The sequence below is a fragment of the Vespula vulgaris genome, chromosome 25, assembly GCF_905475345.1.
Source record: "Vespula vulgaris chromosome 25, iyVesVulg1.1, whole genome shotgun sequence".
Taxonomy (NCBI): domain Eukaryota; kingdom Metazoa; phylum Arthropoda; class Insecta; order Hymenoptera; family Vespidae; genus Vespula; species Vespula vulgaris.
In genome coordinates, this window is record NC_066610.1 from 1,309,506 (window position 1) to 1,328,995 (window position 19,490).

The 19,490-nt window shown below is 25.1% G+C and overlaps 2 protein-coding genes across 2 annotated transcripts; one reads left to right on the plus strand and one right to left on the minus strand.

Annotated features, from left to right (window-relative positions):
* The first annotated feature begins 1,608 nt into the window (after positions 1–1,608).
* Positions 1,609–17,821, plus strand: LOC127072397 (proton-coupled amino acid transporter-like protein pathetic). The gene is made up of 10 exons (XM_051012819.1): positions 1,609–2,033; positions 14,871–14,917; positions 15,091–15,182; positions 15,903–15,989; positions 16,084–16,234; positions 16,326–16,447; positions 16,562–16,926; positions 17,031–17,214; positions 17,295–17,461; positions 17,551–17,821. The coding sequence occupies exons 2-10, from the start codon at positions 14,915–14,917 to the stop codon at positions 17,790–17,792; spliced, it is 1,413 nt and encodes a 470-aa protein (XP_050868776.1). The 5' UTR covers positions 1,609–2,033; positions 14,871–14,914; the 3' UTR covers positions 17,793–17,821.
* Positions 17,216–19,437, minus strand: LOC127072408 (DNA-directed RNA polymerases I, II, and III subunit RPABC5). Its single transcript, XM_051012832.1, has 2 exons — positions 19,188–19,437; positions 17,216–18,714 (listed from the first exon to the last, which is right to left on the minus strand). Exons 1-2 carry the CDS (start codon positions 19,280–19,282, stop codon positions 18,606–18,608), a joined length of 204 nt encoding a protein of 67 aa, XP_050868789.1. The 5' UTR covers positions 19,283–19,437; the 3' UTR covers positions 17,216–18,605.
* Positions 19,438–19,490: the final 53 nt, after the last annotated feature.

Genomic DNA, 19,490 nt, shown 5'->3' on the forward strand with positions numbered 1-19,490 from the left:
TGTTCAAGGAAAAAAAAACTGGTTCATACTGTATTCCTCTGAGAAGAGATATAACAGGACAAGTTCAACGTACTTCGAATTCTTTTTCGACTCAATTGATAAAAAAGAAAAGGAAAACGATTTGTAAAAAAATTATATAAGGTGTCCCAAAAAATTTGCAACGAACTGTACGTGACGAATATGTACAATTCACTAAAAAAAAAAAAAAAGAAAAAAGATAATTTCAATGCGCCTCATAAATTTTATTTAATCTTACATATAGGGTGTTCAAACAAAACAAAACAAATTTTTTTTCGACTTCTTCGTATATCATTGACACACTTGCGTGAAAATAAGATAAAAAAAAAGAAAAGAAAATCGTGTCGAAAAACCAAAAAAAGAAAAAAGAAAAAACAATAAAGGAAGTATCAGATTACTCAAGAAGAATAAACATAAATAAATATTTCTGTAAAAAAGAAACAAAACAGGTTTAACAAACTTCACAAGTCATTCATTGTGATTCACTTGCTTACAATTATTATTTTCTTCTTCGTCTTATTATTACCATATTTACGTAATAACAAAGAATGAGACGCGTTTGCAAGGATCAACAAAAAAAAAAAATATGTCGCCAGACTCTATTATTATCGTCAATGGAATTCAATGATCAGTGATTCGTGGAACGTAAATACGACGGCGCCTCCGACCGTTTAGCTTTGAAGTTAAATTTCGAAGCGAAACCGACCGTGCGCGCTTAGTGCTTTCGACAATGACATAGACATCGAGTATTTCATCATGCAGTGTGCTTCCCACGTGTCGGTCTGTCTATAGTATTTAATAGTGTTAGTAACAACGCAACGTTACCCGGCCATTGCCATCTCTCAAACGATGAAATTCACTTCGTAACTATAAGTACAAACTTCGTACAGTTAAGTATTATCGTTCGACACGTTTTATCAAAGTTACTTACGTTTTCGACGTTGTTAAAAAAACAAAATAAAAAAAAAAAAATAGTTATACAGATTTTTTTGGAACAAATGGTTTTGCTTAGAAAGAATAAAAAAAAAAGAAGAAGAAACGAAGAAATAGTTCAAATTTTTCGTTCTTTCGTCAAATGTCGACATTACATATAAAAAAAAAAAAGGAAGAAATTGATGTTCAAATCCATTCTTTTTTTTTCCTTTTTTTTTTGTTTTGAACGAATTGCTAACTGTAAGAAAAAGAGAAAAGAATAAACAAAAAAAAAAAAAAAGAAAGAAAAAGGATGAAGAAAAATTTTGTCACGAATAAACAAATCAAAGAGTCAATGTGATTCCCGCCCAAAATTTTTAATTTTAAGGTGTTCGTTATACGCCCGAGGCGCCGCACGTGGCAGATTGGTGAAATACGTTCGTACAATAATGCGAAATGCTTAGCGTCGGGGAAGAAGGAATTAGGAAGGTAGGAAGGAAGGAAAGAGAGAGAAAGAGAGAGGGAGAAAAGAAAGAGTGAGAAAGAGAGAGAAGAAGAAAGAGTTAGAAAGAAAGAGACAGACACAGAGAGAGAGCAAGAGAGAGAGAGAGAGATAGTGGAAAAGTAGTAGGGTATTCACTCGGCGGGCTCAGTCGTGTTCAGGACGGCGTCGCGTCGAGATCGTCCATAGTCAGGGGGAGAGGGTTAAATTCGTGTTATTTGATTGGTCGATGAGAAAAGCATTCGCTTTGCCGACTTCCATTTTATTTTTTGAGAATATTCAGAAGCCTACGTTTTTATCGGTATAACGTGGCTCTTTTTCTACGATTATATAGACGCACACAGACAAACACTTACATACATATATATATATATACATATATATATATATATTTATATATATATACAATTAGGCGTGCGCGCCCGCGCGCAAGTAAGATAAAAATAGACTACTACTAGCCAGACTTTTCGTCCTTCTTTATTCTTACGCGTAATAGTTTACAAGAGTAATAGTTACGAGGGAAGCAGCAAGTAGCCAGGAATGAGTCAAAGGTAGACTGCCAAAAGTAACGGTCATTTTCCTTCGACTTCTCACACACGAGGTATGTATTTTATATATATATCTTTTTTTTCTTCTATATATGTATGTATATATATATATATATATATATTGTACATATGTACGCAGCTAATATCTTTTTAAGAAATAATTTTTTCTTTCGATAAATGTAAAATTTCGATACATGTGATATATTCCATGAATTTTTCTATTTTCTTTAAGCTTTTTCCCTTTTATTATCTCTCTGTTCACTCGGTCGGTAATTTATCACGATAGATAGAAATTTTTTAGTCGAAACAGATGGTGTTCTTTTCTTTTTTTTTTTTTCTTAAGTGTCGTCACACTTAGTATTAGAATCATATCGGAATCTTTAATTAAGAATGTTGTAAAATTGTGGAATGTATATGATCATTCTATCTCAGTCGGTAATTTTTCATAATCGATCAATTTTTCGTCGAAATTAGTGTTATTTTTCTTCTGGTGTGTTTTCATCGTCGTGTCACGTGTTGGAATATTATTGGAAATCGTTTATTAAAAATGTGTAAAGTCTTGGAATATATCTAATCATTTTTCTCGATCGGTAATTTCGCGTAATCGATGAATCTTTATTCGAAACGAATGATGCTTTTTTTTTTCTTGATGTGTCGTCACATGTCATATTAGAATCGATTCAAAATCGTCGATTAGAAATGTGCAAAATTTTGAAATATATTTGATCATTTTTCTCGGTCGATAATTTTATCATAATCGAGTTTAATGTCGAAATAGATTCTTTTTTTTTTTTTTCATCGTGTGCATTAAATTCGAATGAAATTCATATATATGTTTATCGTCCATTTTATTTATTATCTTTATCTCTGTCGATAATATTTTTTATCTATCAAATTTAACATCTCGAATAGTTATTTATTTTTTTTTTTTTTTTTTTTTTTTTTTACTTTATTTTTTTAACGTGTGTAACGTCAGACTCGAATCGGACTCGTTGATTAAAACTGTAAAATCGAGAAATATATTTTTTCTTTTTCTCTATCGGTAATATTTTTTTTTGGCTATCGAATAACACAGGCACATTCCATCGAAACAGATGGCTTTTTCATCAACATGTTATTGTTGTAAAGTTATAATCGAACTGAATTTATAAATGAAAAGAATGTATTATTTTATAGTTTCTCGCATTTTCTCTATCGATAAAATCGCGATTTCCTATAAATTAAAAATAAAAAGAAGGAAAAAAAAAGAAAAATTAATGTTTCAGTAAAAAATAAACGATAAATTTTGTTGGCTTTATCAAAACAAATGTTAGGCCATCGGTCGAGTTAAAAAAAAGAAAAAAATAATATAATATTTTTCGAACAAGAAATGAAAAATTTGTAAAACAAAAAAATTGAAAGGATGCAGTCAAACCTTTCTTTTATTTTCTCCGTCGATAATATCGATAGAGTCTAATAATTTTCTTTCGATATAATACTTGCAATTATTAAAGTCAACTTTTCAATTATACCAAAAACAAAAAGAGAGAAAAAAGATCAGTCCTATCACAATATGAAAAGAAAATGATAGTAATAATAAACTTGCACAACACATTTTTTTTTGGACGCCATATGTTGTTCTAAAATATAACAAAAACAGTGTGTATGTAAATACACTAATGCTCATACACTAATGAACAAATATACACGTAGTATATATATAGTATACCATAGTATATATAACGACATATATATATATTTTTTTAATTTATGAGTCGAACGTTAAGATGTTAATCAAACGCTTTTGTGTACACAGAACGAGCTAAACAAACATCTCATATTTCAACTAACCAACTAGTCGGTTTCTAGCGATAGGAAAGTGAAAGAAACATCAATCATTATCTTACAAAAATCGAAGGTCACGATTCTCTTACTTTTCACTTCATTACCTTCGTAATAACGATATTGCTTTTGATATTTTTCTACAAAGCTGAAACGTAAACTTTTATGAATCTACAAAAATGCATATTCGTTTCTTATTATTACTCGACAAATATGTACACATATGTAATATAATCTTGATGGGAATAGTAACTTTATTTTGGGACTCTAATGGCCGACAACAAGAGAAAATGGACGACGATGAAATGCTCCGATACGTTCTAGGTTTCTTTTTCTACTAGTGAAAGGGACGAAATTCGTAGAATGATATTATTTAAGAGTAGGGGTAAAGAGGGAGGGAAGGGAAGGGGAAGGGAGGGGAGAAGAGAACGTTTCTCGTGACTTGTGGTCGTTTAGGTTATGATATTATTCTTATGGACATTAGATGAATCAGTTTATTGATTAGGGTGTTTTTTTTTGTTTTGTTTTAAATTCGTTAGAGTTTTACTTTGTACCTGTTTATCTTGATAACAACTGATAACATTGCTTATGACAATATTTTATTGAACTATTTATTTTTATCGTTTCGCGTTTATCGAAAAAATTCCAACGACTCGAGGGAAAGAAAATGTTTCTAAAGATTTGACAAGATTTTGTTTAATTCGACAAATTTGTTCAATTGGAAGATATTTAAAAAGTAAAAAAAAAAAGAAAAAATAAAAGAAGACATTAGAAAATATTTGATGGAAAGAATAGGAAATTTGGAAAAATTTAGAAGCATTAGAATAAAAATAGGAAACATTGAGAATATTAGGAAAAAATTAAAAAGCATTCACAAAAGTTTTCAATCGAAGTATCTTTCTTTTTTCTTTAAACTCGAAGCTACCATAATTCGATGAAATATCGATGAAAAAGAACACTGTAGGTTAGATTTCGATTTCCAAAAAAAAAAAAAAAAAGAGAGAATCGCTCGACAGCAGTGCCCTCTACGAAACTGCTGTAATAAATATTACATTATTTCCTGAAAAGTCAGCAATTTTTAATTGAAAAATATTTTCATTATAAAACCAATAAAAATTGAAAATATTTTGATCATATCGTTTCAAACGAAAGATACCCTGTATACAATTTTTATAGTATGAAAATAAATATTGTACGAAAGATAACTACATATTTATTTACACAATAAATAGATAAATATATCTCTCGTATGTATTCCGTTCTGCTCCGTTCCGTTTCGTTTCTATAAAACATATCTTTATTTCTTGTAGAAATTATCTTATCGAATCGTCCGTAAGGTTATGTCATTTTCGAACATGAATTAGCAATCATGTTCTAAGTACTTATGATAATTATTATTTTTTTTTCTTTTTTTCCTTCTTCTTTTCCTTTTTTTTCTTTCCTTTTCTTTTTCTTTTTCATATCCGTATTAAGATACCAACTTTTCCATTATTTATTTTTTCTCTTTCATTATTTACACGACCATTTTTTTTATTATATACGTAATCATGACCATTATCATTATTTTTATTATTATTATTATTATTATTATTATTATTATTATCATCATCATCATTATTATTATTTCTTTGTCCTTCATCGTAAATTTTTTAAATCGCAATTAATATAAAATTAAACGACAGATAAAATATACTTATCTCCAAAAAAAAAGAAAAAGCAAAAAAAAAGAAAAAGAAATTTACGGAAATAAAACTTTCTTTCTCGTTTATTTATTTATTTGTTTTTTTTTTTCCCCCCAATATAAAGATATACGCATTTGATTTCGTTGCACGTGTATGTAATCAAATTGTGCATGCATAACCTCTATTCATTTCTGTTTTTTTTTCTTTTTTAAAATTTTATCTTATTTCGAATATTTCGTGAGATCACGAGGACGACAAACGTGTCGTTATTAATAACAAATGATCTTAGAAAAGAAATAGTGACTGTAAATGAACGCGCGTTTAAGTTTAAATAACAACCGATAAAAGCGTCCAAGCACGTGTCTCAAACGATTAAAATGTTCTATATTATGAAGAGTCTCGTGTACGGCCCTGTTTCATCGTCATCTTTGTCGTAATCGTTATATTGTATGCGTAGATACGTGCGTGTGCATATGCGTGTAAGTGTGTAAGTGTTTCAACAGCATGATGCAACTTCGTTTAGTGTTCGGTGATACTTAAATGTTCGTATTTGCATATCAAAATATTTAAACAAACTGTTTTTTTTTTAATCTTTTAATTACGCAATCGTTGTTAATTTCTTTTTATTTTTCCTTTCTTTTTTTTTTGTTTTCGTCGAATATCTTTAGAAAAATCTTTCTCATAAATTATTTTCACTATTTTTAATATCTTGAAAAAATTATTGATCATACATCGTTGACAATATTTCTTACTACACGTTGTAAAATTAATTCGTGTTATTAAAATTTTTGATCGATTGAATAAAAAAGGACAGAAGAAAATAAAATTCAGTTACGCTTTCTCGAGATTAGGTAATCGTAATTGGAGCTTGTAATTTCGACGAGTTAAGCTTGCAATTTTATTGAAATTTGACAAATGAAATTTTAATAATTAATCCAGTGATTTTGCTTTACTTAAAAAAAAAAAATTGTAGCGTTCGATTAATTCGATTAATTTTATTTTACCTATGCGCTATTAGAATTTTCAATCTCTAACAAGCATGATGTTAATCTTATCGACTTAAAAAAAAAAAGGAAGAAAAAAATGCATACGATAGTTCTTCACGCGATATAACGAGGTATAAAATTAAAATGAGACCTGTGTGCAGGGGTGGGAGAGGAGGTTGCTTTGAAGTGCAACGAACTTGATAAATTACGTTAACAAAACGATTGAGTATAAATGACCGTGAAAGTGATATCCTGCTCGTAAAAAAAAAAAAGAAAAGAAAAATAAAAAATAAAAAAAAATTGAATAAAAAATAAAAACGTGATCGAATTGTTAATACACGTGTGATTAATCGTGCGTGAAACATGACGATGTTCAATTTATGCAATTTCAAATGAAATTTTAATAAAATTTATGTTATTATTATTATATAATAATAATAAAAAAAGAATTAAGTTATTTGAATGTATATATATGAAATAAAAATATTATTATTATTATTATTATATAAAATAATTCTTGTATTCAATTATTAATATTAAATAGTAATAATAAATTACAGAATCTATATATATTTTTTTTAATTTGAATAATATAAAAAATTATAATAAATATATATGTATGTATATATATATATATATATATATATATATATATGTAATTGATTTGTGAATATACATAAAAATGATAGATGGGAATGGATCCAAAGAAGTATCGTACGATTGCAAATCATAACATTTAATATTTATTATAACGATATTATGATATTTCTTTTTTTTTTAAAGATTTGTTATAAATGTCAAGTATAATCAAATATTATGCTTAGCTAATGCTAATGGAAATAACAAATTTCCACTTAAATAAATCGTGATGAAACCGATGTAAATTGATCGATTTATAGATCTTTGATTATCGTTGCCTATGGATCATGATGCAATTCTTGATATGGGTTTCTCTGTTATTATATCTGTATATATACATACATACATACGTGTGTGTGTGTATATATAATCAACAGTAAATATATATAATTATAAATAATAGCAATCAATTTTAATCTAAAATAATATTTTCAATATAATGAAAAAAAAATGTAATTTTTACGATTCTATATATATATTTAATTTCAATTTTGATCAAATCAAAATCTTCGTTCTATCGAATCGAATCTTTCGCACAAAATTGCAATTTATATCTTTCCATGTTATTTTATTTTATTTCTTTTTCGAAACAATTTCGACTTATATATTTTCCTTAAAATCTGAAAATTTTAACGAATTGTAATTTTAATTGATAAAAAAAAAAAATTGCCGTCAGACAATTGCAATTTATTTTTCGATTTTCATTTCGACCGAACCAAAATCTTCGTTCTGTCGATTCGAATCTTTCGCGACATAATTGCAATTTATTTTATTTTTTTATTTTTTGTTTCTACAGAAAACTTTTCAAGCAATTTTATTTGACGACTTGGCCAACCATTATATATTGTTCAAGTTAGACTCTCAATGACCTTGCGACATTAAGATGCACGAACTAACGTAGGAATTAAACGCTATATAAACGTATATAGTATAACATATTTATTCGTAAGGTTCGTGCCAATAATCTTTACAGGAAGCAATTTTATTTTCGTGGCTCATACGATTGGTGACTATCAAAAAGTAGTCACGAAAGAAATAAGAAAAGTGTTCATAATTTTAACGATTATCGCGTTACACATTAAACGTCAAATTTTAAATTACTGAACTACATTTTACACGTTAACACCACCATTATTCATTTATTTTTATGTCGGCCATTTTGGTGCACGGAACAAGGGGTATTTATATACGCGAAGCAACGGATTTTAAATTATTATTATTATTATTATTATTATTATTATTCGTATCAAATTAATATAATTTAATAGTCGACGAGTCTTTGGTTGACTTTAAAAATCAACTATTATACTTTCAGACTTTTTTTTTCTTTTTAGATCGTAAAACTACAAGCCAAACTCGTAAAATTACATGTTTTACTAACAATCTAAAAATAGTTCGAAACGGAGTAATCGATTTATAAAATTATCTAAAGACTTTTGGCCCACTTAGGGATTTTCGATCTATCTTTTATACTTTTTTCTTTTTTTTTTTGACGTCACGATATCTTGCATTTAAAAATCTCTTTGTTATTCATAATGATATAAATATATATATAGGTTATTCATATGAACATAAATCAAATAAAAAAAAATAATAATAATAATAATGAAGGAAGCATTGATAAAAATGTTCGATAATTCATCCATAATGTGTGGAACGTGTGAATGAACTTCGCCTACACAAATACACTTCATCTAAATATATTTTCTAAGCATCATTTCTCGATCGATCAGTCGCGACAAGTCAGGTGACGAGATAAAATTGTATCACGTGTGAGTTTATTCAAAGGAGTGAAAGAAAAAAACACACGATATTATACGAAGAAAAGAAAAAAATAAAATAAATAAAAATAAAACAAATATATAATTAATCAATTAAACGATATAGATTGCACGATCGATAAAGTAGATTCTTTTATAAAAAAATTATTATTTGATTTCAGTAATTTCCTATTTCTCTATATATATATATATATATATATATATATATATATATATATATATATATATAATTTTGTAAATCATTTCAGATTTTTCTTTTTTTTTTCTTTATATGATTATTATGAAATATTTATTATATAATTATATTATTTATCCAATTAATTTGAATGTGAAGTTCGTAAACCACAAACGTGTGGTTTTAATAAATAAAAGAAATTTTTTTAATAAATAATCTTTTATTGTTGTTTACTTGCTGAATGTACTTACGTATTAACACTGCATTCAATTATAAAATTACATTCGTATCTGTCATCGTAAATTATTTTTGATATGTTTGGATAGAATAACACATACAAAGAAGCATATACAGAGGATATGCAAAAATATGCACACAACAACAGATCGTAAAGACAAAAAAAAAAGAAAGAAAGAAAAAAAAATATTTTTAATTAAATTATTAATACAAAAATTTAATTATTATATTTTATTATAATAAATTTTTGTTCTATTATTAATCACTATTTAATTATTATAACAAAAAAGAAAAATTAACAAATAATATTTAAAAAAGAAATATCTAAAAAAAAAAGTGAATAATTTGTTATTTATTACTTTCAATTTACGCACACACGCACACACAGATCACACACACATATATGCACGAAGATATAAAACAATAAATAAATGAAAATTGTTTAAAAGAATATGAGATAAAAATTTACTAAATAAAAAATTTCTTTCGAACGTCTACGAAGTAAAGAACTAATTCAAAGTCAATGATAATAATTATCATTATTGACGTCAAAGTTTTCAAACAAATATTGTTGTATACATATACGTGTGTGCACGCACGAACGCATACATGGACATATATGTATTAATAGGTCAACATTGATAACTTGTTTTATCACATTTTAAAATAATCAATTTCCTCTCTTAACGAATGAGTCCATCTTAATCATGATTTTAATCTACAAACAATTAAAAATACGAAAAAAAAAAAAACTAGAATTAATGGAATATTGGTCGATAAGTTAGATCTCTGCAAGCATAAAAAATTGAATTTAAATTGAATGAAATTTTTGAATTGAATAATAATCGATCGATAATGTAGATCTCTGCAAACGAAAAGTGTATTGAATTTTATTCAATATAGACAAACAAATTGAATCGTACTTTTCAATTAATTTGAAATAATTTTATTCCCTTTTTGTATTACTTTTAAATGAAATTGAAATAAAATAAAAACTAAATTTTATTCATACTATTTATTTCAACTTTGTTCATCTCTTTGGCGGCTCTTAAGTCGTAACAATATTGTAATTGTTTTCGTGACCTTGAATGAATTTTTTTCTCTTTTTTCTCTTTTTCTTTTTGTTTTCTTATCATAATTCCTAGAAAGGAAACGATTATGACATTTAAGACGATTAACTCTTTTAATATATGAGAATGTGGAATAACAATTTTAATCACTGCTGCAATAAATAATACGAAGTAACTGTGATAATTTTGATGAAGAAATTATTATAAATGGAATGTCATTGCAATGTCAAAAAATGAATTAGTAAAATTTCTACTCATTTCTAATCATTTTTATTTTTTTTTATTTATTCTTTCTTTTACTAAAAAATTGATTGATATGTAAATTTTTATTTATTTATTTATTCGTAATGTTCACGTTTAAATAATTATTGCGTAAAAAATTATAGAATTATCATTTTCTTTTATTCTTTTTCTTTCTTTTTTTTTTTCAAAGAAATAAATTTAATATTTGGCAAAAATATATGTAATAAATATATTTGAATGAATAAAAATTGAATAATAATAAAAAATAAAGTAAAAATTAATTGTTAGTAGTAAAAAGAAAATAAAATAACAACGGATTAATGCATACAATTAAATAAATATAATTATACTTATTGAATTATTATATCGAATAAAATAGTAATAATAAAATACGAAAAAATATATACATATTATATAATAAATGAAAATAAGCATTAATTCGTTGAGAAAATTTATTCCAAAAAAAAAAAATAAATAAAAATAAAAAGAAAAATCGATAAATAAATAAATCAATAAAATAAAATAAAAAATAACTATAAATCCATCTTATTAGCTCGAATTTCGAAATATTTTTGACTGAGTTAAGATGTCCCAAGATATTTCTGTGAATAACATTCGAATAATTTTACGGTTAAAAATACATTAGGTGATACGTGGTAACGTGAATTAGTAACCTGCGATCTATAAATAAATCTGTGTGCACTCTTTGTAACTTAGAGAAGAGTCTGGGTGTTACTTTGGAATATTAACAGAAAATTACAAGATCAAAAAGTATATACAAAAAATTGTTCTTCAATTTACATTAAGAAGAATTAAATAAAAAAAAGAAAGAGTAGAAGGATAAAAAAATTAATAAAATTTATAATAATTGAAAATTAAAATAATCGAAATTTTTAAAAAGGAAAAAAAGAAAACAAAAATAAAAAAGATAAAAATACATAAAAAAATTTCTGTAATCGACTATTCGTTAATGTACATGTATAAGAATTTAAAAAAAAAAAAAAAGAAATTATCAAACAATTTTTTAATTAATCATTCGTTAATTTGTACATATATATATTTTTTTTGAATGGAAGTACAAATGGCCATTTTTTTTTTTTTTAAGTAACATTGCCAAATTAGTTCTATATATAATGAAGACAATGTCCGATGTTGATTCTATATCGATTAAATTGCTTTAATTCGATTTATATATTAATTTCTTTTTATTAGATAATAAATAATTGTTATATAACATATAAGAAATAAATTAATATAATACATTATCTCAAATACTTTTTTTCTTTATATATATATATATATATATATATATATATATATATATATATATAATTTTATTCATTTAGTATTTTCATATTTGTTTTCTAATTTTTTTTTTTTAATTTTAATTTATCACTATTTTTGTTGATTTTTATTACGTAATTTATTTTTTTTCATATTTTTCAATTTGTCTTCTTTTTTATTCTTGTTTATTATTATTATTATTATTATTATTATTATTATTATTATTATTATTATTATTTATTAACGAGCATTATAAAATTTTTATATAATTCATTACATTTTATTTTTATTTGCATTTCTTTTCACAAGTTGTTTAATATTCTTTATTTCCTATACTCTTTATGCCATATTTCACTTATAACAATATTTATTTTCGTCATAATTTATCAATTATGTTTATCATCGTCATTGAAACTATTTAATTAGGTATGACTTTTTACAACGATTTGATAGATAATAATTTAACGTAAAACATTTTCTTTTTCTTTTTTACTTTTTTCTTTATTTTGCTGTTTAATTGCAAAACATCTGGAAATGAGAGCAAAATATAAGGGATATGGGTTACACAGCTGACGATATATTTATATAATCACTTTAGTTAAGAAGATAATAGAGAGAGAGAGAGAGAAATATCAAGAGACTCAACTTTAAAGAGTGATAACGTATGAAAGAGATATTATACTACAAAAACTATTAATGATATCTAATTAAAAAGAAGAAAAAAATTTTTGAGATGAATCACCCTGCATATATACATACAAACATCGATATATATGTACAGGGTGCCTCATTTCAAACGATATAGCTGAATATCTCGGATCTTATGGGTTTTATAAAAAAATGTTTTAAATAAAAATTGTTAGGTTTTAAAAGAGTAATGTAACATTCGTTACAACTATCTCGTAAAGAACCTATTAATCGAGATGTGATTATCATAATAATTTTTTTTAATGGAAATCGATATTTCGAGTGAAACAAAAGTTGTAGATAACGTCAATACGAATCCAACGAGTACCTATAGTGTATGTTTTAATCGACGTTCTATCGAGTTATGGTGTTTTGAATTTTAACAAGTTATGCAATTACAATAATGTTATTTATGAGACACTGAAGAGGTTAGTTCGAGTGATTGTAATTTTTGGAAAGTATATGAATAAAGATAAACGAATAAATAAATTAAAAATTATATATATATATTATAATAAAAAATAAAAAAGAAAACAAAATTAAGAAAATTGACCGCATTATTTTGATTATATCAGTTTTTTAAACTTCGAGATGGATATAACTCGATCGATTACTATCGATATTATCTAAAACTTTCACTTGATTTGAAATATCGATTATCATTGCGAAAGAAAAGAAGAAACAATTGTTACGAATTCGATATCTCGATCAACTATAATATTTACAAAATAATTTTTTAAAATATTTATTAATTATTATTAATACTTATTAAATTAAATAATTTTGTTTGTAAATTAAATATTTTTTTCTTTCAATTTATTAGTATAGTGACTATATGTTTTTCTTTTTCCCCTTTTTTTTTTGAAAGAAAAAAGATTTTTTTATTCTAAAAAAGAAAAAAAAAATCTTTTGAAAACTTTTTAAACGATAAGATCGCCGCCATATCGATTTAAAATGAGACACCTTATACAATACAATATATTCATATGTGTGTGTATGTGTATTTCTTTATGCGTTAAAAAGAATGATAAATAACCAAGGTCGTTAAGTTCATAACATCGGAAATAACGCATTAAAATATTTTTTTTTTTTTTTTCTTATAGATACCATAATACATACTTAATAATTTACATACATGTACACACACACACAACAAAATGATTTTAATACTGTTATAATAAAATGCATTATTGCCTTTAAAAACGAAAAAGATTATTATCGTCAAAAATAATCTACACTATCACGAATAAATATTAAGAAAATGAAGAATCTTTTTTATTTTTATTTTTTCCTTTTAAATTCTAACGCAGACGAAAATATCAATAGTGGCATTATCAATAAACTACTTGTTATCAATAATAAACCGTATAAATTTTCCATTAAACTTTGAACGTAGGAAATACGTCATCAACATACATTCATAATTTACAAGATAACAAGTATGTAAGTCTGATTAGACGTCACATGAAAGAAAGAGAAAGAAATTTTTTTATTTAATTATCTTGAATCAATATTACAAGACTGAAGTCTAAAAGCTGGAAGTCGACGTTTTTCGATAAGAATTTTTTGTCAAATGTCAAAGTGCATAATTGACGAAAAACTACAATAATACGTATAACAAAAAAATATATATATATATTAAAAATAATTAGTATATAAAAAGATAATTAGTAGACCCACCCTAAATGAAAAAAAAAAGAATAGTAATAATAATAATAATAGAATTAAATATATATATATAATATATAAAAAAGATAATTAGAAAGTGGACCAAAAGTCTTTAGGTGATTATAAAAATCGATTACTCTTTTTCTAGAGATAATTTTCTTCTTTTTTATGAATTGTTAAACTGCAAAACGTCGCTTGTAAAATTACAAAAAGCAATTACAAGCCTGAAAAGTCTCAATAAGTAATAATTAATTTTTAAAATCGATTAAGAAATTTCGATCTTTCACATATTTCATCTTCTTTTTTTTTCTTTCTTTTTTTATCACGAAAAATTAATCGAACATTTCTCTTGATCAATATAAGATAATTGTTTTATTTATTTTTTTATTTGTATCCATTCGCAAAGATTACGTTATTGTTAATTAAAAAAGAAAAAAAATTTTTTTTTATTTTTTTATTTGCACAAGTGATCTTGAAAAAAAGAGAAGAAAAAAAATGCATTAAATATAAAATATACGTATACGTATACATTTTATTAATTTATATCTATTTACAATGACTTGATAGCTAATTAAAAAAAAGAAGAAAAAAAAATATATATAATTTTGTTTGCTCAGGTGATCGAGGTTTAGAAGATAAATTAAGATAGAAGAAAATTAAGATGGTAAGTTTGAAGAACTTTTGCATATTATAAATCATTGTTGTTTTGCACACGTGTTTTGTAAATTTATATCTTATCTCAATTGATATCTTTTTGTGTTTCGTTTTTTTCTTTTCATTATTATCATCCCCTTTTGTCTTTTTTTCTTTTTTCTTATATCTGTTCTCTTAACACAGGCGGACGCTAATAATAAACCACCAACAGAATTGGACACTTTCCTACCTCAAGATGAAACTAATACAATTAAAGATGGTGTTCTACCAGCCAAGTAAATAATTATCTATTTATTCTTAACATTTACTTTATACATATAAAAGATAATGATCTGAAACTTTCTCGTTTAAATTTTATTTTATTTTACTTTTTTTTTATTTTTTTAATATGTACATATATATATATATCATTTATTATATATAATTATTTATAATAAATTTATTTGATTTATTATATATATATATATATAAAAGAAATTTGATCATAAGTTTGATAATAATAAATATCAACTTTTCTTGTTAAACATGATTTATGTTTAGTTAAGAAAATGTATGTAAGATTCAAAATAATATATAAAAATCAAAATGAAAAGAAAAGAAAAAAGTATTCAATAATATAACTGTATTTCATTCATATCATTCGATCTTTAATACATCTATCTTTCATTCACATTATTATTAAAAGTGAAAATTTAAAATTGATATTTACCAGAAATGTAACATATATATATCAATAATATAAAACGTATGTTTACATATTCGATAATTTATTTTTTTTTCCTGTTTTCTTTTTTTTCTCTTTTACATTATTATATCGTTACAAGATAAAACTTCTTTATGATTGTACGACAGAAAAGAAAAATAAAAAAAATATATATATAAATCATGTCTTAATTATGTTATATAATAAATGATATGTATATTGTATGAGAAAAGTTTCTTTTCAGGAATATCAAAGTTATTTAATCGTTGAAATAATTATTTCATACTTTTAGATATAAAGTACAAGTCGCACCAAAAGATGTTGAAGAAGGAAAACCTTTTAATCCTTTCACTGAACGCAAAGTTGACAATCCTACAACGTAAGATCATATTGAAATTAATAGATTTTTGTTTTATATGATAAATGATTTGGAAATATTCTAAGCTTCTGTTTTTTTCTTTTCTTATATTTAGGGATTGCGATACATTGACACATTTATTGAAAGCTTCTCTTGGGACAGGTATATTGGCTATGCCTGTCGCTTTCAAAAATGCTGGTCTTCTTGTTGGAATAATTGCAACAATATTTGTTGCCTTTATATGTACGCATTGTGCATACATTTTAGTAAGTAAATAAAGAATCTTTTCCTAGAAATTATTCTAATAAGAATAAGTGGTATAAATGATCTATATACGTTACGATGTACATATTCTAGGTCAAATGTGCACACGTTCTTTATCATAAAACGCGAAGAACTGAAATGGACTTTGCTGATGTAGCAGAAATAGCGTTTTCTATGGGACCACGATGGGCAACAAAACTTGCCAAACCATCTAGGTATATAATATATCTCGTTGAAATTATATATAAGAATATATTATCATGTTTTTACTTATAACATTGAAAAATTATATATAAAAAAGAAAATAAGAAGATATTTTTTTTTTACAGATATATCATACAAATTAGTTTATTCACAACATATTTTGGCACCTGCAGTGTGTATGCAGTTATCGTTGCTGCCAATTTTGAAAAAGTAATTAAACATTATAACGAAAGTCTATCCGAGGACACTATTATACGTGAAATTACAGCTTGCCTGTTAATTCCTCTGATATTACTCAGTTGGGTACCTAATTTAAAATATCTTGCGCCAGTTTCTATGGTAGCTAATATATTTATGGGTACTGGCTTGGGAATAACATTTTATTATTTAGTTTGGGATCTTCCACCGATTAATACTGTACCACTGGCAGCACCTATTCAATATTTCCCTCACTTTTTTAGCATTACGGTTTTTGCTATGGAAGCTATTGGTACGATATCTTTTATATATATATATATATATATATATATATATATGTATGTAGTATACGAATATTAATAAAAAAAATTAAAAGAAATAATAATGTTCTTACAGGTGTCATTATGCCATTGGAAAATAATATGAAAACACCGCAGCATATTATAGGAATTTGTGGTGTTCTCAATAAAGGAATGTCTGGAGTAACTCTTATATATATTCTCCTTGGATTTTTAGGTTATATTAAATATCAAGATTCAACGTTAGATAGTATTACTTTGAATTTACCCACCGAAGAAATGTAAAATATTATTTATTATTTATTGATACTAAATTATCAATATTAAAATATAATACAATTTTATATTATTATTTTTACAGTCCGGCTCAAGTTGTGCAAATTTTAATTGGCTTAGCAGTTTATTGTACGTTTGGATTACAATTTTATGTATGCTTAGATATTGCATGGACTGGAATTAAAGATCATTTTCAAAAGAAACCACTTTTAGCGAATTATGTTTTAAGAACAACTATGGTTACTGGAGCAGGTAAAAATCTTTGATTTTTATATTTAATTATATTAGAAATATTTTAATATAATATTAATTATCAATATTGTTTTTCTTTCTTTTTCCAGTATTACTTGCAGTAGCTGTGCCAAATATTGGACCTTTCATTAGTTTAATCGGGGCATTTTGTTTTTCCATATTGGGACTTTTTATGCCTGCACTTATTGAAATCGTTACATATTGGGATACTGGTTTTGGACCAGCTAATTGGGTAGCAGTGAAAAATATTATTATATGCGTAATTAGCATAATAGCGTTAGTATTTGGATCGCGTAGTGCTATAATAAAAATTGTATATCCAGATAGTTGATTAAATATAGAAATCATTGATAACATAGATTTCTTATTATTCTGTACATTCAGAATTCTAGAAGAATCGAGGTCTCATGAATTGGTCTCATGCATAGGAAAATTTTAAATTAAAACATTAAAATCATTAGATGAATCATCTCTCATAATTCATATCTGTATGTATTAATATGAGTGAATCAAATGAATATGGATAATAAATTGTTAGTATTTTTCATATCGATGTATTCTACAATATGACAAAGCCATTTGAAAACATAATAATTAAAACTGTGGGCCTCCACTTTCACAAGTTAATTTTTTCATAATGCATTTAATATCGATATGTATTAAGATATATTAAGTTACAACTGATTTCTCAAATTCAATTCGTTTCAATTCGAGTTAAAAAAAAAAACTATTATTCATAAGTTCCAGACAAATATAATATTAACATTCTATGCGCCAAATTTTTGTATTATAATCAATAATTTCTGTTTTCCTAACGACCATAAAAAATATATATTGCACTGGCTGCATGTATGAAAGATTTATAGTGATCATATTCTATCTAATATTCTTTGACCTTTACCTAATTCCTAAAATTTATATTTTTTTACTATTGTACAAATGAATGATTAAGTTATCATATTTTAATTAATTAACATGCTTACTAAATGTTTTATATTACAAAAATGATATAAAAAAATATATGCTTAGATTCTTATACATAGTAAATCTCATTATGATAATGTATAGATCGTGATTTAATATGAGAAACTATGCCGAACAACGAGTTTATCATATATATATAAATAAATATATATATATATATTCATTTTTCTAAAGGTGCATAATTAAGAAGTTTCTCAATAAGATCCACATGTCCAAGCAGCATTCGGCGACAGCAATATCGTTTCAAACCCAATGCATCAAGAGCATCACTGAAACATTACGCAAACGACCTTTTTACGAGGTTATCCTACAAAGATCCACAACATTTGTTTTCTATAAATTTGTTCCAACTTCTTTTATTTTCTAGATAGATTCCTTATATCGTTTATTTTCATCAAAAAGAAAAAGAAAAAGGAAATATTTCTTTTCTAAATAAATGTATACCGAACGGATAATTTTAGTTTCATATTTTCGAAATTACATATCTATAATTAGATTTCTAGTTTTTTATGCATAAGAAACTATTGGATAAATGAATATAATGAATAAATGTGTATGAATGACGATTAATAAAGAATTTAAAATGTTTGAGAGGTTATGTATGTAATTTAGATTCATATCTTTTTAGATAAGAAACGTTTAGGAAAAATGAATACAGCGAATAAATATGTATGAATAATGATTAATGCATACTATAATATTTAAGAGGATATGTATGTAAATAATTAATTAATTAATTTACCCTTCGGTGTACTCTGCCTGTAGTAAGCCAAGATATGCCTCCCATTTGTTTCCAATAACTTTTCCACAAGTGAAACACCTCACGGGAATAATCATTTTTAATGATTAATTAATGTCTTCTATTTTGTAATATAAATGTTTTTAATCTTATGGTACGCACACACAAACGTAAGTACAACGTTCACGATTACGCCAATACAAATTAATGCAAGGATCGAGAAAGACTGAGAAGGACTACACACATCTTTAAACGAGGTTTCTATTGATTTTAACCTAGTTACAATCAGTACTACCAACCTTTCAA

Bases quoted from the DNA above. Each gene is read 5' to 3' on its own strand.
- LOC127072397 (XM_051012819.1), top strand. The intron at 16,448-16,561 runs GTATATAATATA...TTTTTTTTACAG, and splicing joins AAACTTGCCAAACCATCTAG to ATATATCATACAAATTAGTT. The intron at 17,462-17,550 runs GTAAAAATCTTT...TTCTTTTTCCAG, and splicing joins AACTATGGTTACTGGAGCAG to TATTACTTGCAGTAGCTGTG.
- LOC127072408 (XM_051012832.1), bottom strand. From the start codon at position 19,282: ATGATTATTCCCGTGAGGTGTTTCACTTGTGGAAAAGTTATTGGAAAC. The intron at 18,715-19,187 runs GTAAATTAATTA...GTAATGTTTCAG, and splicing joins CAGGCAGAGTACACCGAAGG to TGATGCTCTTGATGCATTGG.